Source organism: Papio anubis, chromosome 2 (assembly GCF_008728515.1).
Source record: "Papio anubis isolate 15944 chromosome 2, Panubis1.0, whole genome shotgun sequence".
NCBI classification, from domain to species: domain Eukaryota; kingdom Metazoa; phylum Chordata; class Mammalia; order Primates; family Cercopithecidae; genus Papio; species Papio anubis.
The window spans coordinates 88,242,357-88,258,740 of record NC_044977.1 but is presented as its reverse complement, the minus strand read 5'-3'; the positions used below and the strand labels follow the sequence as shown (position 1 = coordinate 88,258,740).

The 16,384-nt window shown below is 55.1% G+C and overlaps 1 protein-coding gene and 1 long non-coding RNA gene across 3 annotated transcripts in view; one reads left to right on the top strand and one right to left on the bottom strand.

Annotated features, from left to right (window-relative positions):
- Window positions 1-1,146: 1,146 nt before the first annotated feature.
- Window positions 1,147-1,635, bottom strand: LOC110742472. Its single transcript, XR_004182155.1, has 2 exons — window positions 1,545-1,635; window positions 1,147-1,256 (listed from the first exon to the last, which is right to left on the bottom strand). It is a non-coding gene; the product is annotated as an uncharacterized LOC110742472 (long non-coding RNA).
- Window positions 1,636-3,420: 1,785 nt separating this feature from the next.
- DNAH1 (dynein axonemal heavy chain 1) overlaps window positions 3,421-16,384 on the top strand; it is a 90,596-nt gene continuing 77,632 nt past the window's right edge. For both annotated transcript variants that reach the window (XM_031663302.1, XM_031663303.1), the window contains exons 1-4: window positions 3,421-8,417; window positions 12,451-12,547; window positions 13,208-13,574; window positions 14,592-14,664. In XM_031663302.1, the coding sequence (XP_031519162.1) occupies window positions 13,242-13,574; window positions 14,592-14,664 (406 nt within the window). In that variant the 5' untranslated portion in view covers window positions 3,421-8,417; window positions 12,451-12,547; window positions 13,208-13,241. The remainder of the gene's footprint in view (window positions 8,418-12,450; window positions 12,548-13,207; window positions 13,575-14,591; window positions 14,665-16,384) is intronic.

Here is a 16,384-nt window from a genome sequence, read left to right as displayed (position 1 = left end):
TTATAAAAATGTTGTATCCTGAGCCCAAATCTGTCTTGCACTGTCTTCTTCCAACAGTTGACTCAGCCCTGCCTCCTACCCTCCCCTCTACCCAGGCAAGTCTGCCAATTTCCTTTCCCTGGCCAGCTTCACCTCTCAGAGTCTCAGTGTCCCCACCTGCAAAAAGGGAAATAGTAACAGCCACCCCCTTCTAGGATTGGTGTGAGGATTAAATGACATAATGTGTATAAACCTCATGGCATATGCTCACTTTTCTATTTTATTTTTCAGAGACAGGGTCTAACTGTGTCACCTAGGCTGGAGTGCAGTGGCGTGATCATGGTTCCCTGCAGCCTTGACCTTCTGGGTTCAAGCGATCTTCCCACCTTAGCCTCCCGAATAGCTGGGACTACAGGTGCACAGATGCCACCATGCCCGGCTAATTTTTAAAATTTTTTTGTAGAGATGGGGGTCTTGCCATGTTGCCTAGGCTGGCCTCAAACTCCTGGGCTCAACAGTCCTCCTACCTTGGCTTCCCAGAGTGCTGGGATTACAGGTGTGAGCCACCACACCTGGCCACATGCTAATTTCTTAGTAACTGGTTCCTAGCCCATAATAAGGATGAATAGCTGTAGAGGTGGACACTGTGCTCCTTCTGGCTTGGGCTGCCCAGTGGTACAGCCTTGTACCACTGGTACAACAGTGGTACCCATCTGTTGGCCCCAAGTAGCTGATCCTGCTACCACCCTACTCACATCCAGCGTAGATGCAGAGCGAACTGCAGAGAAGAATGTCCATGGGGAAGAAGTGACATTTTCTTGGGATGGCAGAGCCACGATGACATGCAGGGTCTGCGCTGCTAGTTATTGAATCAGTTCTCTGCTCAGCCCCAGCCCCTCCCCTCTGGTCCCCCTGCTCCTCAAGTGTCTCATTGAGGGGCACCAGTGGACCTGTCATGCCTGTGAAGCGGCCGTGGTGGTGGGAGTCCCTCCTGAGCCTGAGGGCCCCGCTGAGCCTCAGATCCCTTGGAGGGTCGCAGACCCTTTAGAAACACATCATTGTCTGGGGTGCCCATACTTTTCCCACAAGGCTACAGGGTGTTGAGCCTGGGGCGAGGGGCTTGCAGGAAATCCTGGCTTCCCTCAAAGATCAGAAGAGCCGCCCGAGAAAGGACAAAGCCATCTTGTTGCCTCTTCCAGTGCGGTCCCATCCCAGAGCCTCTGTCTGCAGCAGCGAAACTGGCTGCCGCAGCACTCTCTGCTTCTTCTTCTGTTTCCCTGTTGAAAACCAGTGCTTGTCTCAAGGGGGAATTCTTTAGATTTAAAGGACAGCAGTGATCATCCTCCCTGAGCCCTGGTCACCAGGGACCACCAGGTTCCTTTCAGAGGACAGAGGGCACCACAGGGGAAGGCAATCACAGGGGCAAAGGAATGCCCAGAGCATGGGCAGGGCAGCCATTTGGGCAATGCAGTGTCATGTGGGTGGGCAGGGGCGATGGGTGGGAGCAGGGTGTGTGGTGTTTGTGGGATTGGCAATGAGCTGGCGTTGTGCAGAGCAGGCCTTACCTCCTTCTCACCCCAGCTGAGGGAGGGTTGACTGTTTCTACACACCCCCTTGTTTTTCACACCCTGGACTTGGCCCCAAGGGACTTTCCCAAAGGCACACAGCTGGTGGGGCCTGGGGGAGGATGATGGAGGTGTGGGCCCCCTCACACCCCTGCTGCGTCCTGCTGGCAAGGCTCCTCCCTATGGGGGCACTAGGGGAGAAAAACTGTGAGGTTCAGTTTGTTTGGTTTGGGGGCCTAATACTTGAGGCACTGGGCCTGCAGGAGGTCTGGCTCTGCCACTGGCTCACCGTGGGTGTGACCGGGACCGGGATCCAGCTTTGCTCTATGCCTCAGTCTCCTCAGTTGCACAAAGCAGTTAAGCTCTGGGTTGGCTCATGCCTTTTTGCCTCCCAGAACCACAGCGCACCTGGGCAGAGGGGTCATCCGCAGTTGCAGTCACAGAGGGGAAAATGAGGCCCAGAGATGGGACAGTTCACTCTGGGGCCAGCAGACTCAGTTCTGAGCATGTGGCCAGCAGCCAGGAGAGGAGGCTGCAGGGGGAAATGTCAGCAAAGCCCGGCCTTTTTGCATCTCCAGTTTTCTTTAACCTGCCATCCAGCCTTCCTTTGCCTGAGTTCACAACTCAACCCCAGCTGAGTATATCCTGATGCAAGGCCCCCTTCCCTCCACCCACCAATTATAGCTGGTCACAAAAGCTGGACCGTGACCAGACAAAGGGACAGGGATGAAAGTGTTGGTTGTCATGGCAACCTGGTGGGGTGGCTGGGACCCAGGGGAGGGGCCTGGCTGTGTGCCTGAGCCCAGGCATCAGGACGACCTCTGAGCATGAGCCAGGGCAGCCTGGCGGCCCACAGGGACCCCCCTCCTGCTCTGGGCCCACCAAAGCTGGGCATACAATGGCAACCTCAGCCCCTCCATGGGCAGCACCTGCTCCCTGGGCCTCCCCCAGTGGCCCCATTATCCTGCACCTGCTGACCACCGCCCCCCCCGACCTGCTTCCCAGCCCAAGTTCCCTCCCCAGGGCAGGCCCTGCCCATCCTGAGGCCCACCTGCCTTCTCTAAGAGCCAGCCAGGAGGGCTGGGGAACCAGGAGGGGTAGCAGGGAAGGCCCCGGGCAGGGACCAAGGGTCCAGCTGCCAAGCCAGCTCTGCCTGGTCAGCAGTGTGTGTGCCTGCAACAAGGTTCTGCTCCAGGACCTCAGTCTGCTCACCTGAAAACTGGGAGCAGCCAATACTGCCTTCAGGGCCTGCAAGGACCAGTTTTTCTCTGCTTGGAGGGAAGGCTGAGGCCAGGTTGGGAAGAGAACAGAGAGGGGGTATCTTGGGTCATACTCTCAGGGCCCCCTCTGTTGGTCCAGGTGGAGACCTGAGCCCCTTCTGTACACTTCAGAGTCACTGCTTAGGGTTGGAGATGACATTTTCCAGAGGCCTCCAAGGGTACAGAGGAAGTGGGCAGGAGACCCAGTATTGCCAGGCTCTTTTTTCTTTTTTTTTTTTTTTTTTTGAGATGGAGTCTCTGTCACCCAAGCTGGAGCACAGTGGCATGATCTCAGCTCACTGGAACCCTGTGCCTCCTGGGTTCAGGCAGTTCTCCTGCCTCAGCCTCCCATGTAGCTGGGACTACAGGCATGCACCACCGTGTCTGGCTAATTTTCATATTTGTTTTGTTTCGTTTTGTTTTTTGAGATGGAGTCTTGCTCTGTCGCCCAGGCTGGAGTGCCGTGGTGTGATCTCGGCTCACTGCAAGCTCCGCCTCCCAGGTTCACGCTATTCTCCTGCCTCAGCCTCCCGAATGGCTGGGACTACAGGTGTCCACCACCATGCCTGGCTAATTTTTTTATATTTTTAGTCAAGACAGGGTTTCACTGTGTTAAACAGGATGGTCTCGATCTCCTGACCTCGTGATCTGCCGCCTCGGCCTCCCAAAGTGCTGGGATTACAGGCATGAGCCACCACACCCAGCCAGTGCCAGGCTCTTGAGTGGCCTATCAGGAGTACAGGGGAAAGAGAAAGACAGTGGGGTGGGGACTCTCCAGGAGGAGAATGCTCCACAGGGGGCAGCTGGAGGATGACTGGGGGCCCAGGTGGTGGACAGTCCAGTTCTTCCATAAATAGGGGAACTGAGACTCTCGCAACTATCAGTGTCTGGTGCATAAGGTAGGCCTGCTGCCGGCTTCCTGATGCCCCACCTCAGGGTGGTGGAGTGGAGGAGGGACAAGGAGTGAGAGGAGTACGAGGCCAGGCAGATGCCCCTTATCCTCCTGTAAAGGGAAGTGGAATTCCCAGGGCAACGGGTCTTTGTCTAATGGTCTTTTCCTTGCGGCTCCCTATATCCTGCAGGACAGCCACAGGTTCCCATCCCACTCTGCCAAGACTTTGGGTGAGGCCCCTCCCTTCTTGCCACCTCAGTTTGCACACCCAGAGTGTGGGAGCGGATTGCCAAGGACGTTGTCAGCTCTAATGGCCACCCTAGCTGTTTGAATGTCCCCAGGCCATTTGCAAGGGGTGGTGGGGAGGAGGATTGTCGCACCTCTTTGGGAGTGAGGGATTCCATCTCTTTGGAACAAACCCTTCCTTACTGACCTGCTGGGAGTTTTTTACACACTCCCTCCTGGAGGTCTGGCAAGGGCAGTGCTTTTGCCGGGAATGGAAGTATTCGGGGCAGGAAAAGTCTTGGTGTCCCTCACACCACTCTGTGCTGATGACCCCACCATGACGCTGGGCAAGGTTTCTGTTCCTCATTGTGCAGAAGAAAAACTGAGGCCTAACAAAGGAAAGGACTTGCCCAGTGAGTAATCTGAAGAATCCAAGCCTCCTGCCCCATCCAGAGCCCTTCCTAGGGGTGGATGAAAGGTCAGGCTGGCGTCTGGTCCCCAAAGTGGCCAGCCTTGGGGGGCGAGTGGATGGGAGGGCCCAGCTAAGCCTTAGCAAACCCAGGTTCCCTGGAAAGTGGGAGTGGAGGCACTTGGTGGGTCACAGGGCCATGTTGATGAAGTCACCCACTCTGCCAAGATATTACTCAGCTGATGCTCACCAAACTCCTTGGGACCGAGGGAAAATTAGAGGTGCTCAGAGTCTAATTATAATAAGCAGTTTGCTGTGCAGCTCCTGGAGCCCTCCCGGGAAATGTCCTGTGGAAGATGTCTTTGTCTCAGAGCTTGCCATCTGGTGCTTTGGCCCAGGAAGGTGGGGACCAGCAGGCATCCCCCCTGGGCTGCTGCTCCTGGAGCACAGAGCCTTAGCATCCTGCACCCTCAGATGGAGGTCAGAGAAAAATAGGCTGGGGGAGAGGAGGTGAGTGTGGGATAATGTGGGGTCATGTGCAGCTGGGCTGGTGTCAGCAGCCACTATCTTTGGGGTGGTGGCCCTGATATGGGTTGCTGTATCTTCCAGTCATTTCTATGGATCTTTCCTGGACTGACGCATGGGCAGGGCTGCTGAGAAAAGCCGTGCCTCTGCCCCAGCCATCAAGTCCACCCTCCAGTTGGGAGAAACAGCAATGACCATCACATGGTACAGAGTGAGTGGTTCTCTGAGCTGGGCTTCCTGAGAGTGGACCCTTTCAGCTGTGGCCTGTCCATCTATCCAGCAGCCACATCCCCTGTGATGTCACCAACCCACAGCTCAAGCCCACCGTCCGGTGAGGGACTCAGCAGTGACCATCTACCAAGTGGTACTGACCATGGTCCTCTGGGGCCCTGAGGAGCATGTGTGTTCTGTTGGCCAAGGCACTCAGGGAGGGCGTCCTGAGAAGTAACCCAAGATGGGATGGAAGATCATAGAAAAACAAAGAAGGAGGAGGCTCTGGCAGGGAGGTTGCACAGGAGTAAAGGTGGGCACGGGATTAGGTGGGGGCTGTGATGCATGAAGACTGTCTGTTCATGGACCAGTGGTCTCCAGTCCTCCAGCCCCCGAGAAACTCTATTCTACTCCTTCTTCTTTGAGCTCTGGGCTTTCAAGGTCTTGTCTGTCAAGGTGATCATGTGGATCAAAGGAGAATTAATTTGTCTCCATTTTTATTCATCAAAGAAATGATTATGCTGATCAGAACTGCTGAGGGCAGCTAAGCAATGGCAGGGAGGCTTATGTCAGGGAGGCCTGGGGAGGTGGTGAATCCTAGACCTCACCGAGTCCCTTCTCTGACACCCCCCCATGCCTGCAACTCACTTTCTCTTGGCATAGCTCAGAGCCCCTGGCCTAGAAAATCAGAGGAAGATCCTGGGGGCCCAAGAGGCAGGCTGGGGGCAGGTGGGGAGCGGGTAGCTCAGCCATGCAGTCTGGATGCCTGTCACCTTCCGTTCTGGCTGGCCAGCCACATGAAGGGCCCATTCTGCTGCCCATTCACAAGGGGCTTTCATCTCTGCAGTCAGTGAAGCATTGCTCCCGTCTCAGCCAGCAAGGAGACACAGGGGAGGGGGCGTGCAGACCTGCCATGCCCTCAGACCCCATGCTGGAAAGGCATGGCTCTGGGCCAGGGCCTCCTAAGCAGCCCATCTGCCCCAATCCCCCAGCTTCCAGGCCACCAGAGTCCTCAGCAAGGGGGCTCTGAGCAAGAGATGGGCAGTGACTCCCCAACTCTTGTAGAAACCCAGTCCGCCTGTTTCAACAAGAGTAAGGCTGACCTGTCTTCCAGCTTATTCAGGTTAAAAGATGGCCCTCCCATCACAAGAGGGGCAGAAGTCCAGTGGGTCATGGCTCAACCCGTTGCTCCTTTCCCAGGGAGCAAGGTAAGTATGGTAGCCTTCAGGACAGGGCAGGAAGGCCAAAGCCTGAACCCTTGCCCAGCCATGGGAGAAGACAGAGCATTAGAGGGTAGCCCCTGAGACCCAGAAGAACAGGGACTGACTCATGGTCTCCTGCCAGGGAGGAGGGAGGCCACAGCATGCCCTTGAAGAGGGGTGAAGTGGAGCTGGCAGGGCTGCTGGCAAAACCAGCTCCCTTTGGCCCCCACCCCTCAAGTCCATTCTCCAGTTGGGAGAAACAGCAGTGACCATCACATGGTAGGCAGTGAGTGGTTCTGTGAGCTGGGCCTCCTGAGAGTGGACCCTTTCAGCTGTGGCCTGTCCATCTGTCCAGCAGCCACAGCCCCTGTGGTGTCACCAGCCCACTGTGTTGCCTGGCAACTTTCCAGGATTAGCTTTCTGCCCCTCTCATTCCTGACGTCCCACCATAGGCTGATGTTGCCGTGGCAACCCGGATGGATGCTGCAGCTTTTTGGACAGCTGTACCCAGTGTGGGAAGTACCAGGCAAAAGCAGGGAAGCAGGTGCCTCTCTACAGGCCAAGGGGGGGTACCCAGCATATACCCAGACCCACTGAGCAGCCAGACTGCCCTAAACAGGATGATGGGGTCCCTGTCCCTTCTAAGAGCTGTGGACACCTTGCCTCCAGTTCCCGTCATGCTCCTTCCTTCCTTCTGCAGTGATCACCGAGTACCTACTGTGTGAATGCCAACAAGAAAAATAAAACCACGGTTTGGATTCAGGAAAGGTTGCACCAGCATCAGGTCTTGAAGGATAAGTAGGAGTCCGCCAGACGTGGGAGTGAATGGAGACAGGTTCTAGACAGAGGAAGCAGAAGCCTGTGCAAGGGCTGAACTGCTGTCTCCAGGCAGAGCTTACACCCTGCCTCTGGGTTCCTCATGGCCTGGCCTCTCCATCTTTCCCACTCAATATAATTTATGGTGGGGATAGGGTCCAGTTCAGTTCCAGACACTTAGTGCCCAGCAACAGGCCTGGCATCAAGCCAGCACGACTAAAATGCCAAGTAAAATTCAACATCAGGGCCTATGACCTCCCCCAACATTAAATGTCTCACCAAGTCTGTTTCCCCATCTATGAAATGGGGCCAGTTTTGAGAAGGCTCTGGGCAGGGGTTCTCAGGTCAGATGAGGTGATCTTTTTCTTTTGGTTCATTTGGTTTGTGAACCACTTCTTTCCCTTACAGAAAAAATCGGAAGCCTGGTACAGTGGACATCTGTGACCATCAGATTCTCTAATTGTTACATTGCACCACTTTTACTTTATCTCCTCTTTCTCTTTTTATCTAGCTATGCTTACCTATATATAATTTTTGCTGAACCATTTGAAAGGAAATTGTAGCGGACATTCTGATGTGTTTCTTGAAACACTTCAGGCCACATCAACTAAGGATAGTCTGATACAACCACAGTAGCATTATCACATCTAAGAAAATTAACAATAACTCAATATTCAGAATAGGGCAGGAGGGTGAAAACCTGAACCCATGCCAGGTCCTGAGAGCAGATGAGGGGCATCAGAGGGTGGGCACCTGAGCCAAGCGGGGGTCGGGCGCAACTTCTGCCCAGTGGAGGCGGCGGCCAGAGTGGAGTCACCGTGCAATGGGGAGGGTGTGGCTGTGTGAGCCAAGCCCCAGGAGAACCAGAACCCACCTTTTCCTCAGTGCCCTGACCAGCTGTCCCGCAGCTGTGGCTTAAATGCCAACTTCCAATTCGTAAATTTCTCCAATTATTCCTCCCCAAGTTATTTACATATGTATATGTATTTAAATCAGGAATTAATCAAAGTTCTCACACTGCATTTAGCTGTTTCGCTGCTTACTCTAAAAGGGCACAGGAGGGAAGATGGGTGGGTAATGGAACTTAGAAGAGTGACACTCCCAGGCCGGCCCTAATCCTGCCGGTCGGGGCATGTGCTGGAACACCCCAGTCCTAGCGTCCTGGGCGGAAGTAACCGAGACCTGGAGTTGGTGGGTAGGTGTGGGTTCAGGCTGGGGAGGTTCGCGGACGGAAGCTCCCGCCTTGCGGTGCCGGATGGCCCCGCCCCTTAGCAACGGCTTAGCGTCCCTCCCTAGGGACGGGGATGACGCATCCCGCACTGCTCGGTGGAGCCGGTAGGTAGGTGAGGCGGAGGGGTTGCGAGGCCAGCGCGGGCAGCGAGGCCTCGAAAAGGCGCGGAGGGCTAGTGGACGGGGTGGGGGGTGGGGTCTCGCAGGTGTCTGGTTGCTGAGCCTTGGCCAGGGGGAAAGAAGGGAGGTGCACTTTATTTTATTTATTAATTTTGAGACGGAGTCTCGCTCTGTCGCCCAAGTTGGAGTGCAATGGCGCGATCTCGGCTCCCTGTAACCTCCGCCCCCCGGGTTCAAGCGATTCTCCCGCCTCAGCCTCCCGAGTAGCTGGGATTACAGGCACTCGCCATCATGCCGGCTAATTTTTGTATTTTTGTAGAGACGGGGTTTCACCCTGTTGGCCAATCTGGTCTTAAACTCCTGACCTCAGGTGATCCGCTCGCCTTGGCCTCCCAAATGTTTGGATTACAGGCGTGAGCCACTGTGCCCGGCCTAGAAGTGCACTTTAAACAGCCTTGCAGTTAAGTCCTGTACTTACCAGACCAGTTTTTGGTCCCCATCCCCATGCTGAGCATGTGGAAGTCCCATCAGTTACCCAGCCCCTCTCCAGATCCCTACCGGAGTTGTTACAGAGGTCAATTTCATTCTTTTCTCCACTTCGCCCATGCATTAGTTCATTTGTTCACACAATCATTCAGCAAGTACTTTCTAGGCACCAGCTGTGTGCCAAGCCCATGCCAGTCTCATGCTAGGTGCTAGGTGCCAAGTTTCCAGAGATCAACGTTACTTGAAAATGCTTGTGCAGCTGACAGGAAAGACAGATGTGCGCATATAATACAGGGAGACATACACTGGAGGGGAAAGACACAGTTGTGGGGGGCAGTTTGCATCAGGTGAATGCTTCAAAATGGTGGAGAGAACCCCAAGCCTGGAGGAGCAAGAACCATTCATGGTGTTGCTTGCCTGGTAGCCCCAAGGGCAGATACTTCCAAAATCCCTTAAAGTCACAGATCCATTTGTCTGCTTATGCAGAACCCCGGGGTGTGAAATGGATAAAGGTGCAGGGTCCTTATTGAATCAGGGGTGGGTGGCATAGAAGCCCTCCTGCTTAGGTGGCTCCCCACAGGCACCCACTTTGCAGAATCTCAGCACCCAGTTGGAGAACACTGTTGTGGTGCTAGAACATGGACCTTTGAGTCAGCCAGAGGTGAAGACCTCAGTTTCCATTCTGGTTCTGCCAGTGTTTGGTTGTGTGACCTTTGCAAGTTTCTTTACTTTCCCGGGCCCTAGTTTCCTCAGTTGTAAACTGGCAATAATAGTGGTACCTGCTGTGAGGTTGGAATACCCCTATTCATCTGTGTCTATTCAGCCAAGTGCTTGGCTACTGGTTGAATCAAGTGGGGATGAATGTCAGTGAATCCAACCAGAAGCTTCCTCTGGCTCAGGCCAATAGGGCTCCCAGGTGATCTGAGTGGGGAGAAAGAAGAACTTGGGTTCAAATTTTAACTGTGGCTCTTGCTGGCTGTGTGACCTTGAGCAGGTCACTTCTCTGAGCTTTGTTTTCCTGCCTCTGAGAAATGAGGATACTCTCAGTTCCCACCTTAGAAGTTTAAATGAGATGATGCATAAAATAAGTCTAAGTCCCCAATAACAGTCACCATTCCCAACACTGTGCCCACCAGGGCCACGCCTGCCATCTCACTGGCCAGTTACCTTCAACACACAGGGGGAGCTGCCCAGAATGACCAGAGGCAGAGGCCTTGCTGGGAGCCATGTCCTTCTCCCCCCTGCCAGTCACACTCATTCCCAGGTAGAGACTGCTGTCACCTATGAGGCCACGGCAGGAGGCAGACTAGGTCTTTCTTTCTGTCTGTCCTAGCTCCTGAGTATACTGGTAATGCACAGGTGCACAGAGTTGGGGCAGGGCTGGAAGGGAGCCACTGTGAAGGGCTGAGGGATGGAGGGGAAACAGGTTCTGAGTTTGCAGCTCACTCCCACACCTTCTTTGGGACACACCTCGGTGCATCCCCCCACTGCCAGCTTGCATGGAGGGAAACAGTTTACTGGGGCAGCAAGTTCACCCATTATGGATTCATTTTGCCCCCAGCAACCCTGCAGTTTCCTGGACATTTGCACATCTGTTATCTCCAAAGATCCTTATAACTCCTTATAATGCACCAGTAAAGCAAACCAAGCATGTTCAGGCCTCTCTGAGAGCTGAGGAAGTCATGGAATGGAATGTTCTCCTGTGGATCTGGGACCCTGGCCTCTCTAAGCCATGCTCTGTCGGGTGATTTTGTTCAAAGATGAAACAAACATCTATGGGTTTGCAGCATGATGAGGCTGAGCCCCAAGGGGTCCTCTGTTCTTTAGGGTGCTCCAGGAAGGGCTGGTGACTGTTAGACAGGTGGGCCAGACTTGGCATTGTCTTCAGCACCTGCCCTGGGAGGCAGCTGGCCGCCAGAGACTGGATTCAGGGAGCGGAGTTCCGCTGGGGGAGGCCTGGCAGGCCAGACTGGCTGGAGGCAGGTCGGCCTTTGGGCTGAGTGTCTGGGGCTTCCTGCCAGAGCCCCATCTGCCCTTCTTCAGCCCTCAGGTGCCCTGACAACTCATCACCCCCTTCTTAGAAATGGACTCAGCTGCTGAATGCTGCTTCAGCACTGCTGGGTAGTTTTGCTCTAGACAGCTCTGGCCACCCACCCCACTCCTCAGGTCAGTGCAGGCAAGGGCCCCCTGCCACGATCCATCAGGAGGCCTGCACTAGTACAAAACACCCAGCAAAAAGAGTGCCCTGTTCTTCAAGCTCTCGGCTCTTTGTCTCAGTGTGCAGAAGGGATGGGAAAATGGGATGGGGCCAGGGAAGGGCGGCTTGCTTGGGCTAAGCCTCTATTTCCTTTTGTTAAGATGCTTTCCTTTTATTTCTTTTCTTTTCTTTTCTTTTCTTTTTTGAGACAGAAGCTCGCTCTGTCGCCTAGGCTGGAATGCAGTGGCATGATCTTGTCTCACTGCAACCTCTGTCTCCAGGGTTCAAATGATTCTCCTGCCTCAGCCTCTGGAGTAGCTAGGATTACAAGTGTGCACCACCACACCCAGCTAATTTTTGTGTTTTTAGTTGAAATGGGGTTTTGCCATGTTGGCCAGGCTGGTCTTGAACTCCTGACGTCAAGTGATCTGCCCACGTCAGCCTCCCGAAGTGCTGGGATTACAGGCATGAGCCACCAAGCCTGGCCATTTTTTTGTTTTGTTTTGTTTTGTTTTTGAGATGGAGTTTTGCTCTTGTCACCCAGGTTGGGGTGCAATGGCGCAATCTCAGCTTACTGCAACCTCTGCCTCCCGGGTTCAAGTGATTCTCCTGCCTCAGCCTCCCAAGTAGCTGGGATTAGAGGCATGTGCCACCACACCTGGATAATTTTGTATTTTTAGTAGAGATGGGGTTTCACCATGTTGGCCAGGCTGGTCTCAAACTCCTGATCTCAGGTGATCCACCCACCTTGGCCTCCCAAAGTGCTGGGATTATGGGAGTGAGCCACCGCCCCGGCCTCTTTTTTTCTAATTGCAATTTTTATTGAGATAATTGTAGACCCTCTTTTTTTTTTTTTTTTTTTTGAGGCGGAGTCTCGCTCTGTCGCCCAGGCTGGAGTGCAGTGGCCGGATCTCAGCTCACTGCAAGCTCCGCCTCCCGGGTTTATGCCATTCTCCTGCCTCAGCCTCCGGAGTAGCTGGGACTACAGGCACCTGCCACCTCGCCTGGCTAGTTTTTTGTATTTCTTAGTAGAGACGGGGTTTCACAGTGTTAGCCAGGATGGTCTCGATCTCCTGACCTCGTGATCCGCCCGTCTCGGCCTCCCAAAGTGCTGGGATTACAGGCTTGAGCCACCGCGCCCGGCCCTCTTTTTATTTTTTGCACTAGCATTATATACAAACCTCTTCTTCACCATATCCTTGTCCAATTTCTTGTCATGTACTCCTGCCCAAGGATTCTCCATGGTGATGAATTTTGAGGTAGCCAAAAGCAACAGTGGCTTTTCAAGGGCTTGCTCCTCCCACAATAAAAACTCTATAAACCGTTGTCCTCCAGGTGGTGGATGTGCACGCACCCCGGCGGCATCTGCTACTCCCTTGCATAAGACAGGAGGGTATACGTTTCCTGAGCTGATCTGACCCTGAGAGCCAGGGTAGGTGAATGCTATTTTGTGGCTGGTAGAGGGATCTGTGGGCCTATGGAGGGTCAGGATTGGGGTCCTGCTGGGGAGGCCATTTATTCCTCTGGCTCCTGGGGTATGGGAGGAAGTAGAGTGGGCAAACACAGGGGACACAGGGCATGGTCCAGCGCTCACAGGTGCTAGGGAGGCTCATGCACCACACTGGGAAAAGGCAGGGAAGTCTAGCAGGGCTAGGCTGGGGGTGCTAGGGCTGCTTCTGGCTGAAAGTCATTTTAGGGAAATTTACTGGGTGAGCAAACTCTGGGCCTCCCTCCCCATCTCCCACTACTGAGAAGCCAGGCCTTACTCTATAAAATGGGGGAGAGGGTGGACAAGTGCAGTCACATGCATGGGTTGGGGGCATCTGCAGTACTTCCCCTCACTCAGCCTTAACTCTGGGTAGGCTCATTTCTCACATGCAGTGTCCAGGGCAGGCCCCACTGTCTCCTGGTGGGACTTGGGGTACTGTATGCCTGTCCAGATTAGGAGGAGACCACTCCCTCCTCCTTGCTCTTCTGTTACCCATGGGTCATGGGCTGGGGCTTGTGGCAGACAGGCAATCTAGGCATCCATGTGTCTGGGGGCTGAGACAGAGGCTGGCAAGGGCGGACTGACGTTGGGATCTTCTCCTAGGAGCTTCGGCTGGGGCATCTCTCTGAGAAGCAGCATGGAGCAGCCTAACAGTAAAGGCTGTAGCCCAGGAAGGACCCCTCAAGGCCCAGAGTGCAGCGGTGCTCCTGGAGTCCAAGTGGGGACCCACAGGGGCCTAGAGTATAACCCGGAGAAGATTCTTCCAGGATCAGACTATGGATTGGGGAATCCTCCAGCCCTTGACCCCAAGCTCCCACATTTATCCCTGCCCCCGGCCCCACCCACACTCTCAGACTTGGGGCAGCCCCGGAAGTCACCCCTGACAGGCAATGATAAGAAGTACCCGCTGATGAAGCAGCGTGGGTACTACTCTGACATCCTCAGCCCTGGAACCTTGGATCAACTTGGAGTGAGTATGGCAGCCATCCCCTACCAAGCCTCAGCCCTTCCTCTGGGCTCCGTTCACCCATCCTTTCATCCTTCTCCCCATCAGTCAGTCCATCTGTTCATTTAGCTGTCTATCAACCTATCCGTCTGTCTTTCTATCCATCTACCCTCTATTCTGCCCTCATCCATTCTTCCATCCATTTTTCTCACCACCCATCCATCTGTCCATTCATTCGACAACTCATTACTGAGCTCCTGCTGTGTGCCAGGCCCTGGATGGAGCCCTGGAGATGCAGCAGGGATGAGACGCCCATGTCCCTATTGTCGTTGTCATGGGGCAGTGGCTTTGGTAGGGACGACCCCCTCCCCTGGCTCTGGTTGGGAAGTTCCACAGATGAGGTGATATACTGCTGAGATCTAAGAGACAGGATGTAAGAGTGGGGCCTGGGAGCGTGTTCCAGGCAGGGGAGACAACAGGTACAAAGACTTGGGGTCCCTGAGAGAGGGCACTGCTGTGTGAAGAAGGCTAGAATGTGAGGGAGGAGGCTGGGGGCAGGGGAAAGAGGGGAGGGAGGGAATGACAAGGAGAGAATTCAGAGTCCTGTATGTCCCAGGCAGTCTTAGGCTTTAGGCCAGGGAGGGGCCAAGAAAGACAGGGCGAGGACCCCCTGATATGCATTACACCTGCAGTGCCAGTGGCTCTTGGGAGAGGAGGTATGTTCAGAGATACCTGCTGGCCTTGCAGTATCTGCTTCATGGCTCAGCCCCGGGATGCACTGTGGAGTGTTCTCAGAGCAAGGAGGGGAGCTGGGCTGGACCAGAATGGGGCGGGGTCAGGATGTCCTGGGTGGCCACACTTGTTGCCCACTGTGGCCTTTGAATGGGAAATTGTGCGTACTCACTGGTTCTGCCCACTCCTGTGCTCCTGGAGTGCTCCCTGGTGGACCTCAAGGGAGGCGCCTGGCCTCAGGGTCCCTCCCGGGTCCTGCCTGTCCCTGGGATGTTGACACATACTCAGGGCTCCGCGGTTTGGTTTCAGGAGGTGTGTCGTGGCCCCCGAATGAGCCAGAACCTCCTGCGGCAGGCTGACCTCGACAAGTTCACCCCAAGAGGTCAGTGCTCAGGAGGGCTGTGTGAGTGGGTTCCAGTAGGTATTTCCAAGCAGGCTTTTGGCCTCAGGGAGACAACCTTTTCTTGGCTGTGGGCCTCAGCTTCCTTAACTGTGGAGTGGGGATAATAAGAAACAGGGTGCTTCACAAGCGCCCACTCATGGTGAGTGCTCAGTCAGCCATAGCTGCCGAGTCATTACTGTTAGTGGAGCCGTGACCTTGACGCTGAGCTGGGCTGGGCTGGGCTGCCGGGGGTCAGAGCCACAGCTTTCTTTCCCTGGCTGAGGTCAGAAGGGCATATGGGTGTATTTTCTGCCTCCTCTGGAATGTGGGCCCTGAAAAGGCCAGGACTGTCTGAGTTGCTCCCTGCTGTGGCCCCAGCACCTAGAACAGGGCCTGGCTCAGATAGATGCCTGGGAGATCCTTGCTGAAGGAGGAAAGGGGGCTTCTCCTCTCAGGCTCATGGAGAGTCTCAGAGCATGGCTGGGGTGGCGAGGACTGGGACAGATCTGCAGGGTGTGGGGCCTTCCCCAGTGGCAGAGGGGAGTACAGGGGCTCCAGGAGAAGCCCTGAGTGGTGGTGAGGAACTGCACAGGTGGCCTCCCACCTGGCCAGAGTTTGCCCCTCTCCCCTGGCAGACAGGATGTCCCCTTGGATCAGGCCCAGATGCCCTGTGGCTCCCCCTGTCCACCCCTCCTCCCCACCCCCAGGAAAGACCTGGCTCCTTGCTGTCACCGTCCAGACCAGTCCTCTCGGAGCCCACAGGCCTTAGAAAACACCATGAGCATGTACATTTGTGCACTTACCTGAGGGTCTGGCCTATTGTTTCCAACAGTATCACAAGTATCCGTGACCCAGAAAATGGCTACCAACCACAGATCTCAGCACTGATGGTATTGGGAATGGTGCTCCTGCCACTCATGGCAGGGTGGGCAGGGGGTGATTGGCAGATGGCAGCTCTGCCCACATGAGAAAAAGTAGGCCCCAGCGGCACAGGGTAGTGTCAGTCAGGGCTCTCAGCAGCCAGTTGTGGACATTCACTCTGCTGCCCGAGTGCTGGGGTAGCCTACCCCGGCGCACGGACACAGCAGGGTCTGGAGGCCAGGTGTGGGTCTCTTCACCCTGGCTCCTTCTTGGCCACTGAGTGGGTCCTGGGGGTGGAGTGGTGTCACGCAGCCTCAAGAACTGGTGATTAGGGCTCTGAAAAGAGCCTTCTTGGCAGCCCTGAGATCTGGGCCTTTTTGATGGGGTCCCTTGACTACTTGGCAACCTGGTGAGAGCAGACTCCAGCTAATAGTGGAGGCTCCACTGAGCCTTGGACACTGCCCAGGCCCCACCTCTGGAGGCCTCTGTGGGACCCCAGATGCCACTCCTAAGGTGGGCCCTCCTGCAGCACGACCACCTCTTGGTCCCAGGGAGGCAGTAAGGCCCAAGGAAGGGGTCACCAGGGCCCCTGGGACTCTGGACCCTTCTTCCAACCGGAAAATAGAGGGGACCATCAGGAGACTGCCCAGAGCGCAGCCAGGCCCTGGGAAATGTGGTCATCCCCTCCTGAAGCAAGTGCCCACTCCCCTCTCCCCACCTCTGTGGTCTCACTTTGCCTGGGACTTTCTTCTCCATTGACCATCTGGTGTCGCGGGCAAACTGAGATGGATGGTCATCCTATCAATGGATCCCTCCCCACCAACTCCCCTTCCCCCAGGTGTGGAATGAAAGCCTCTGT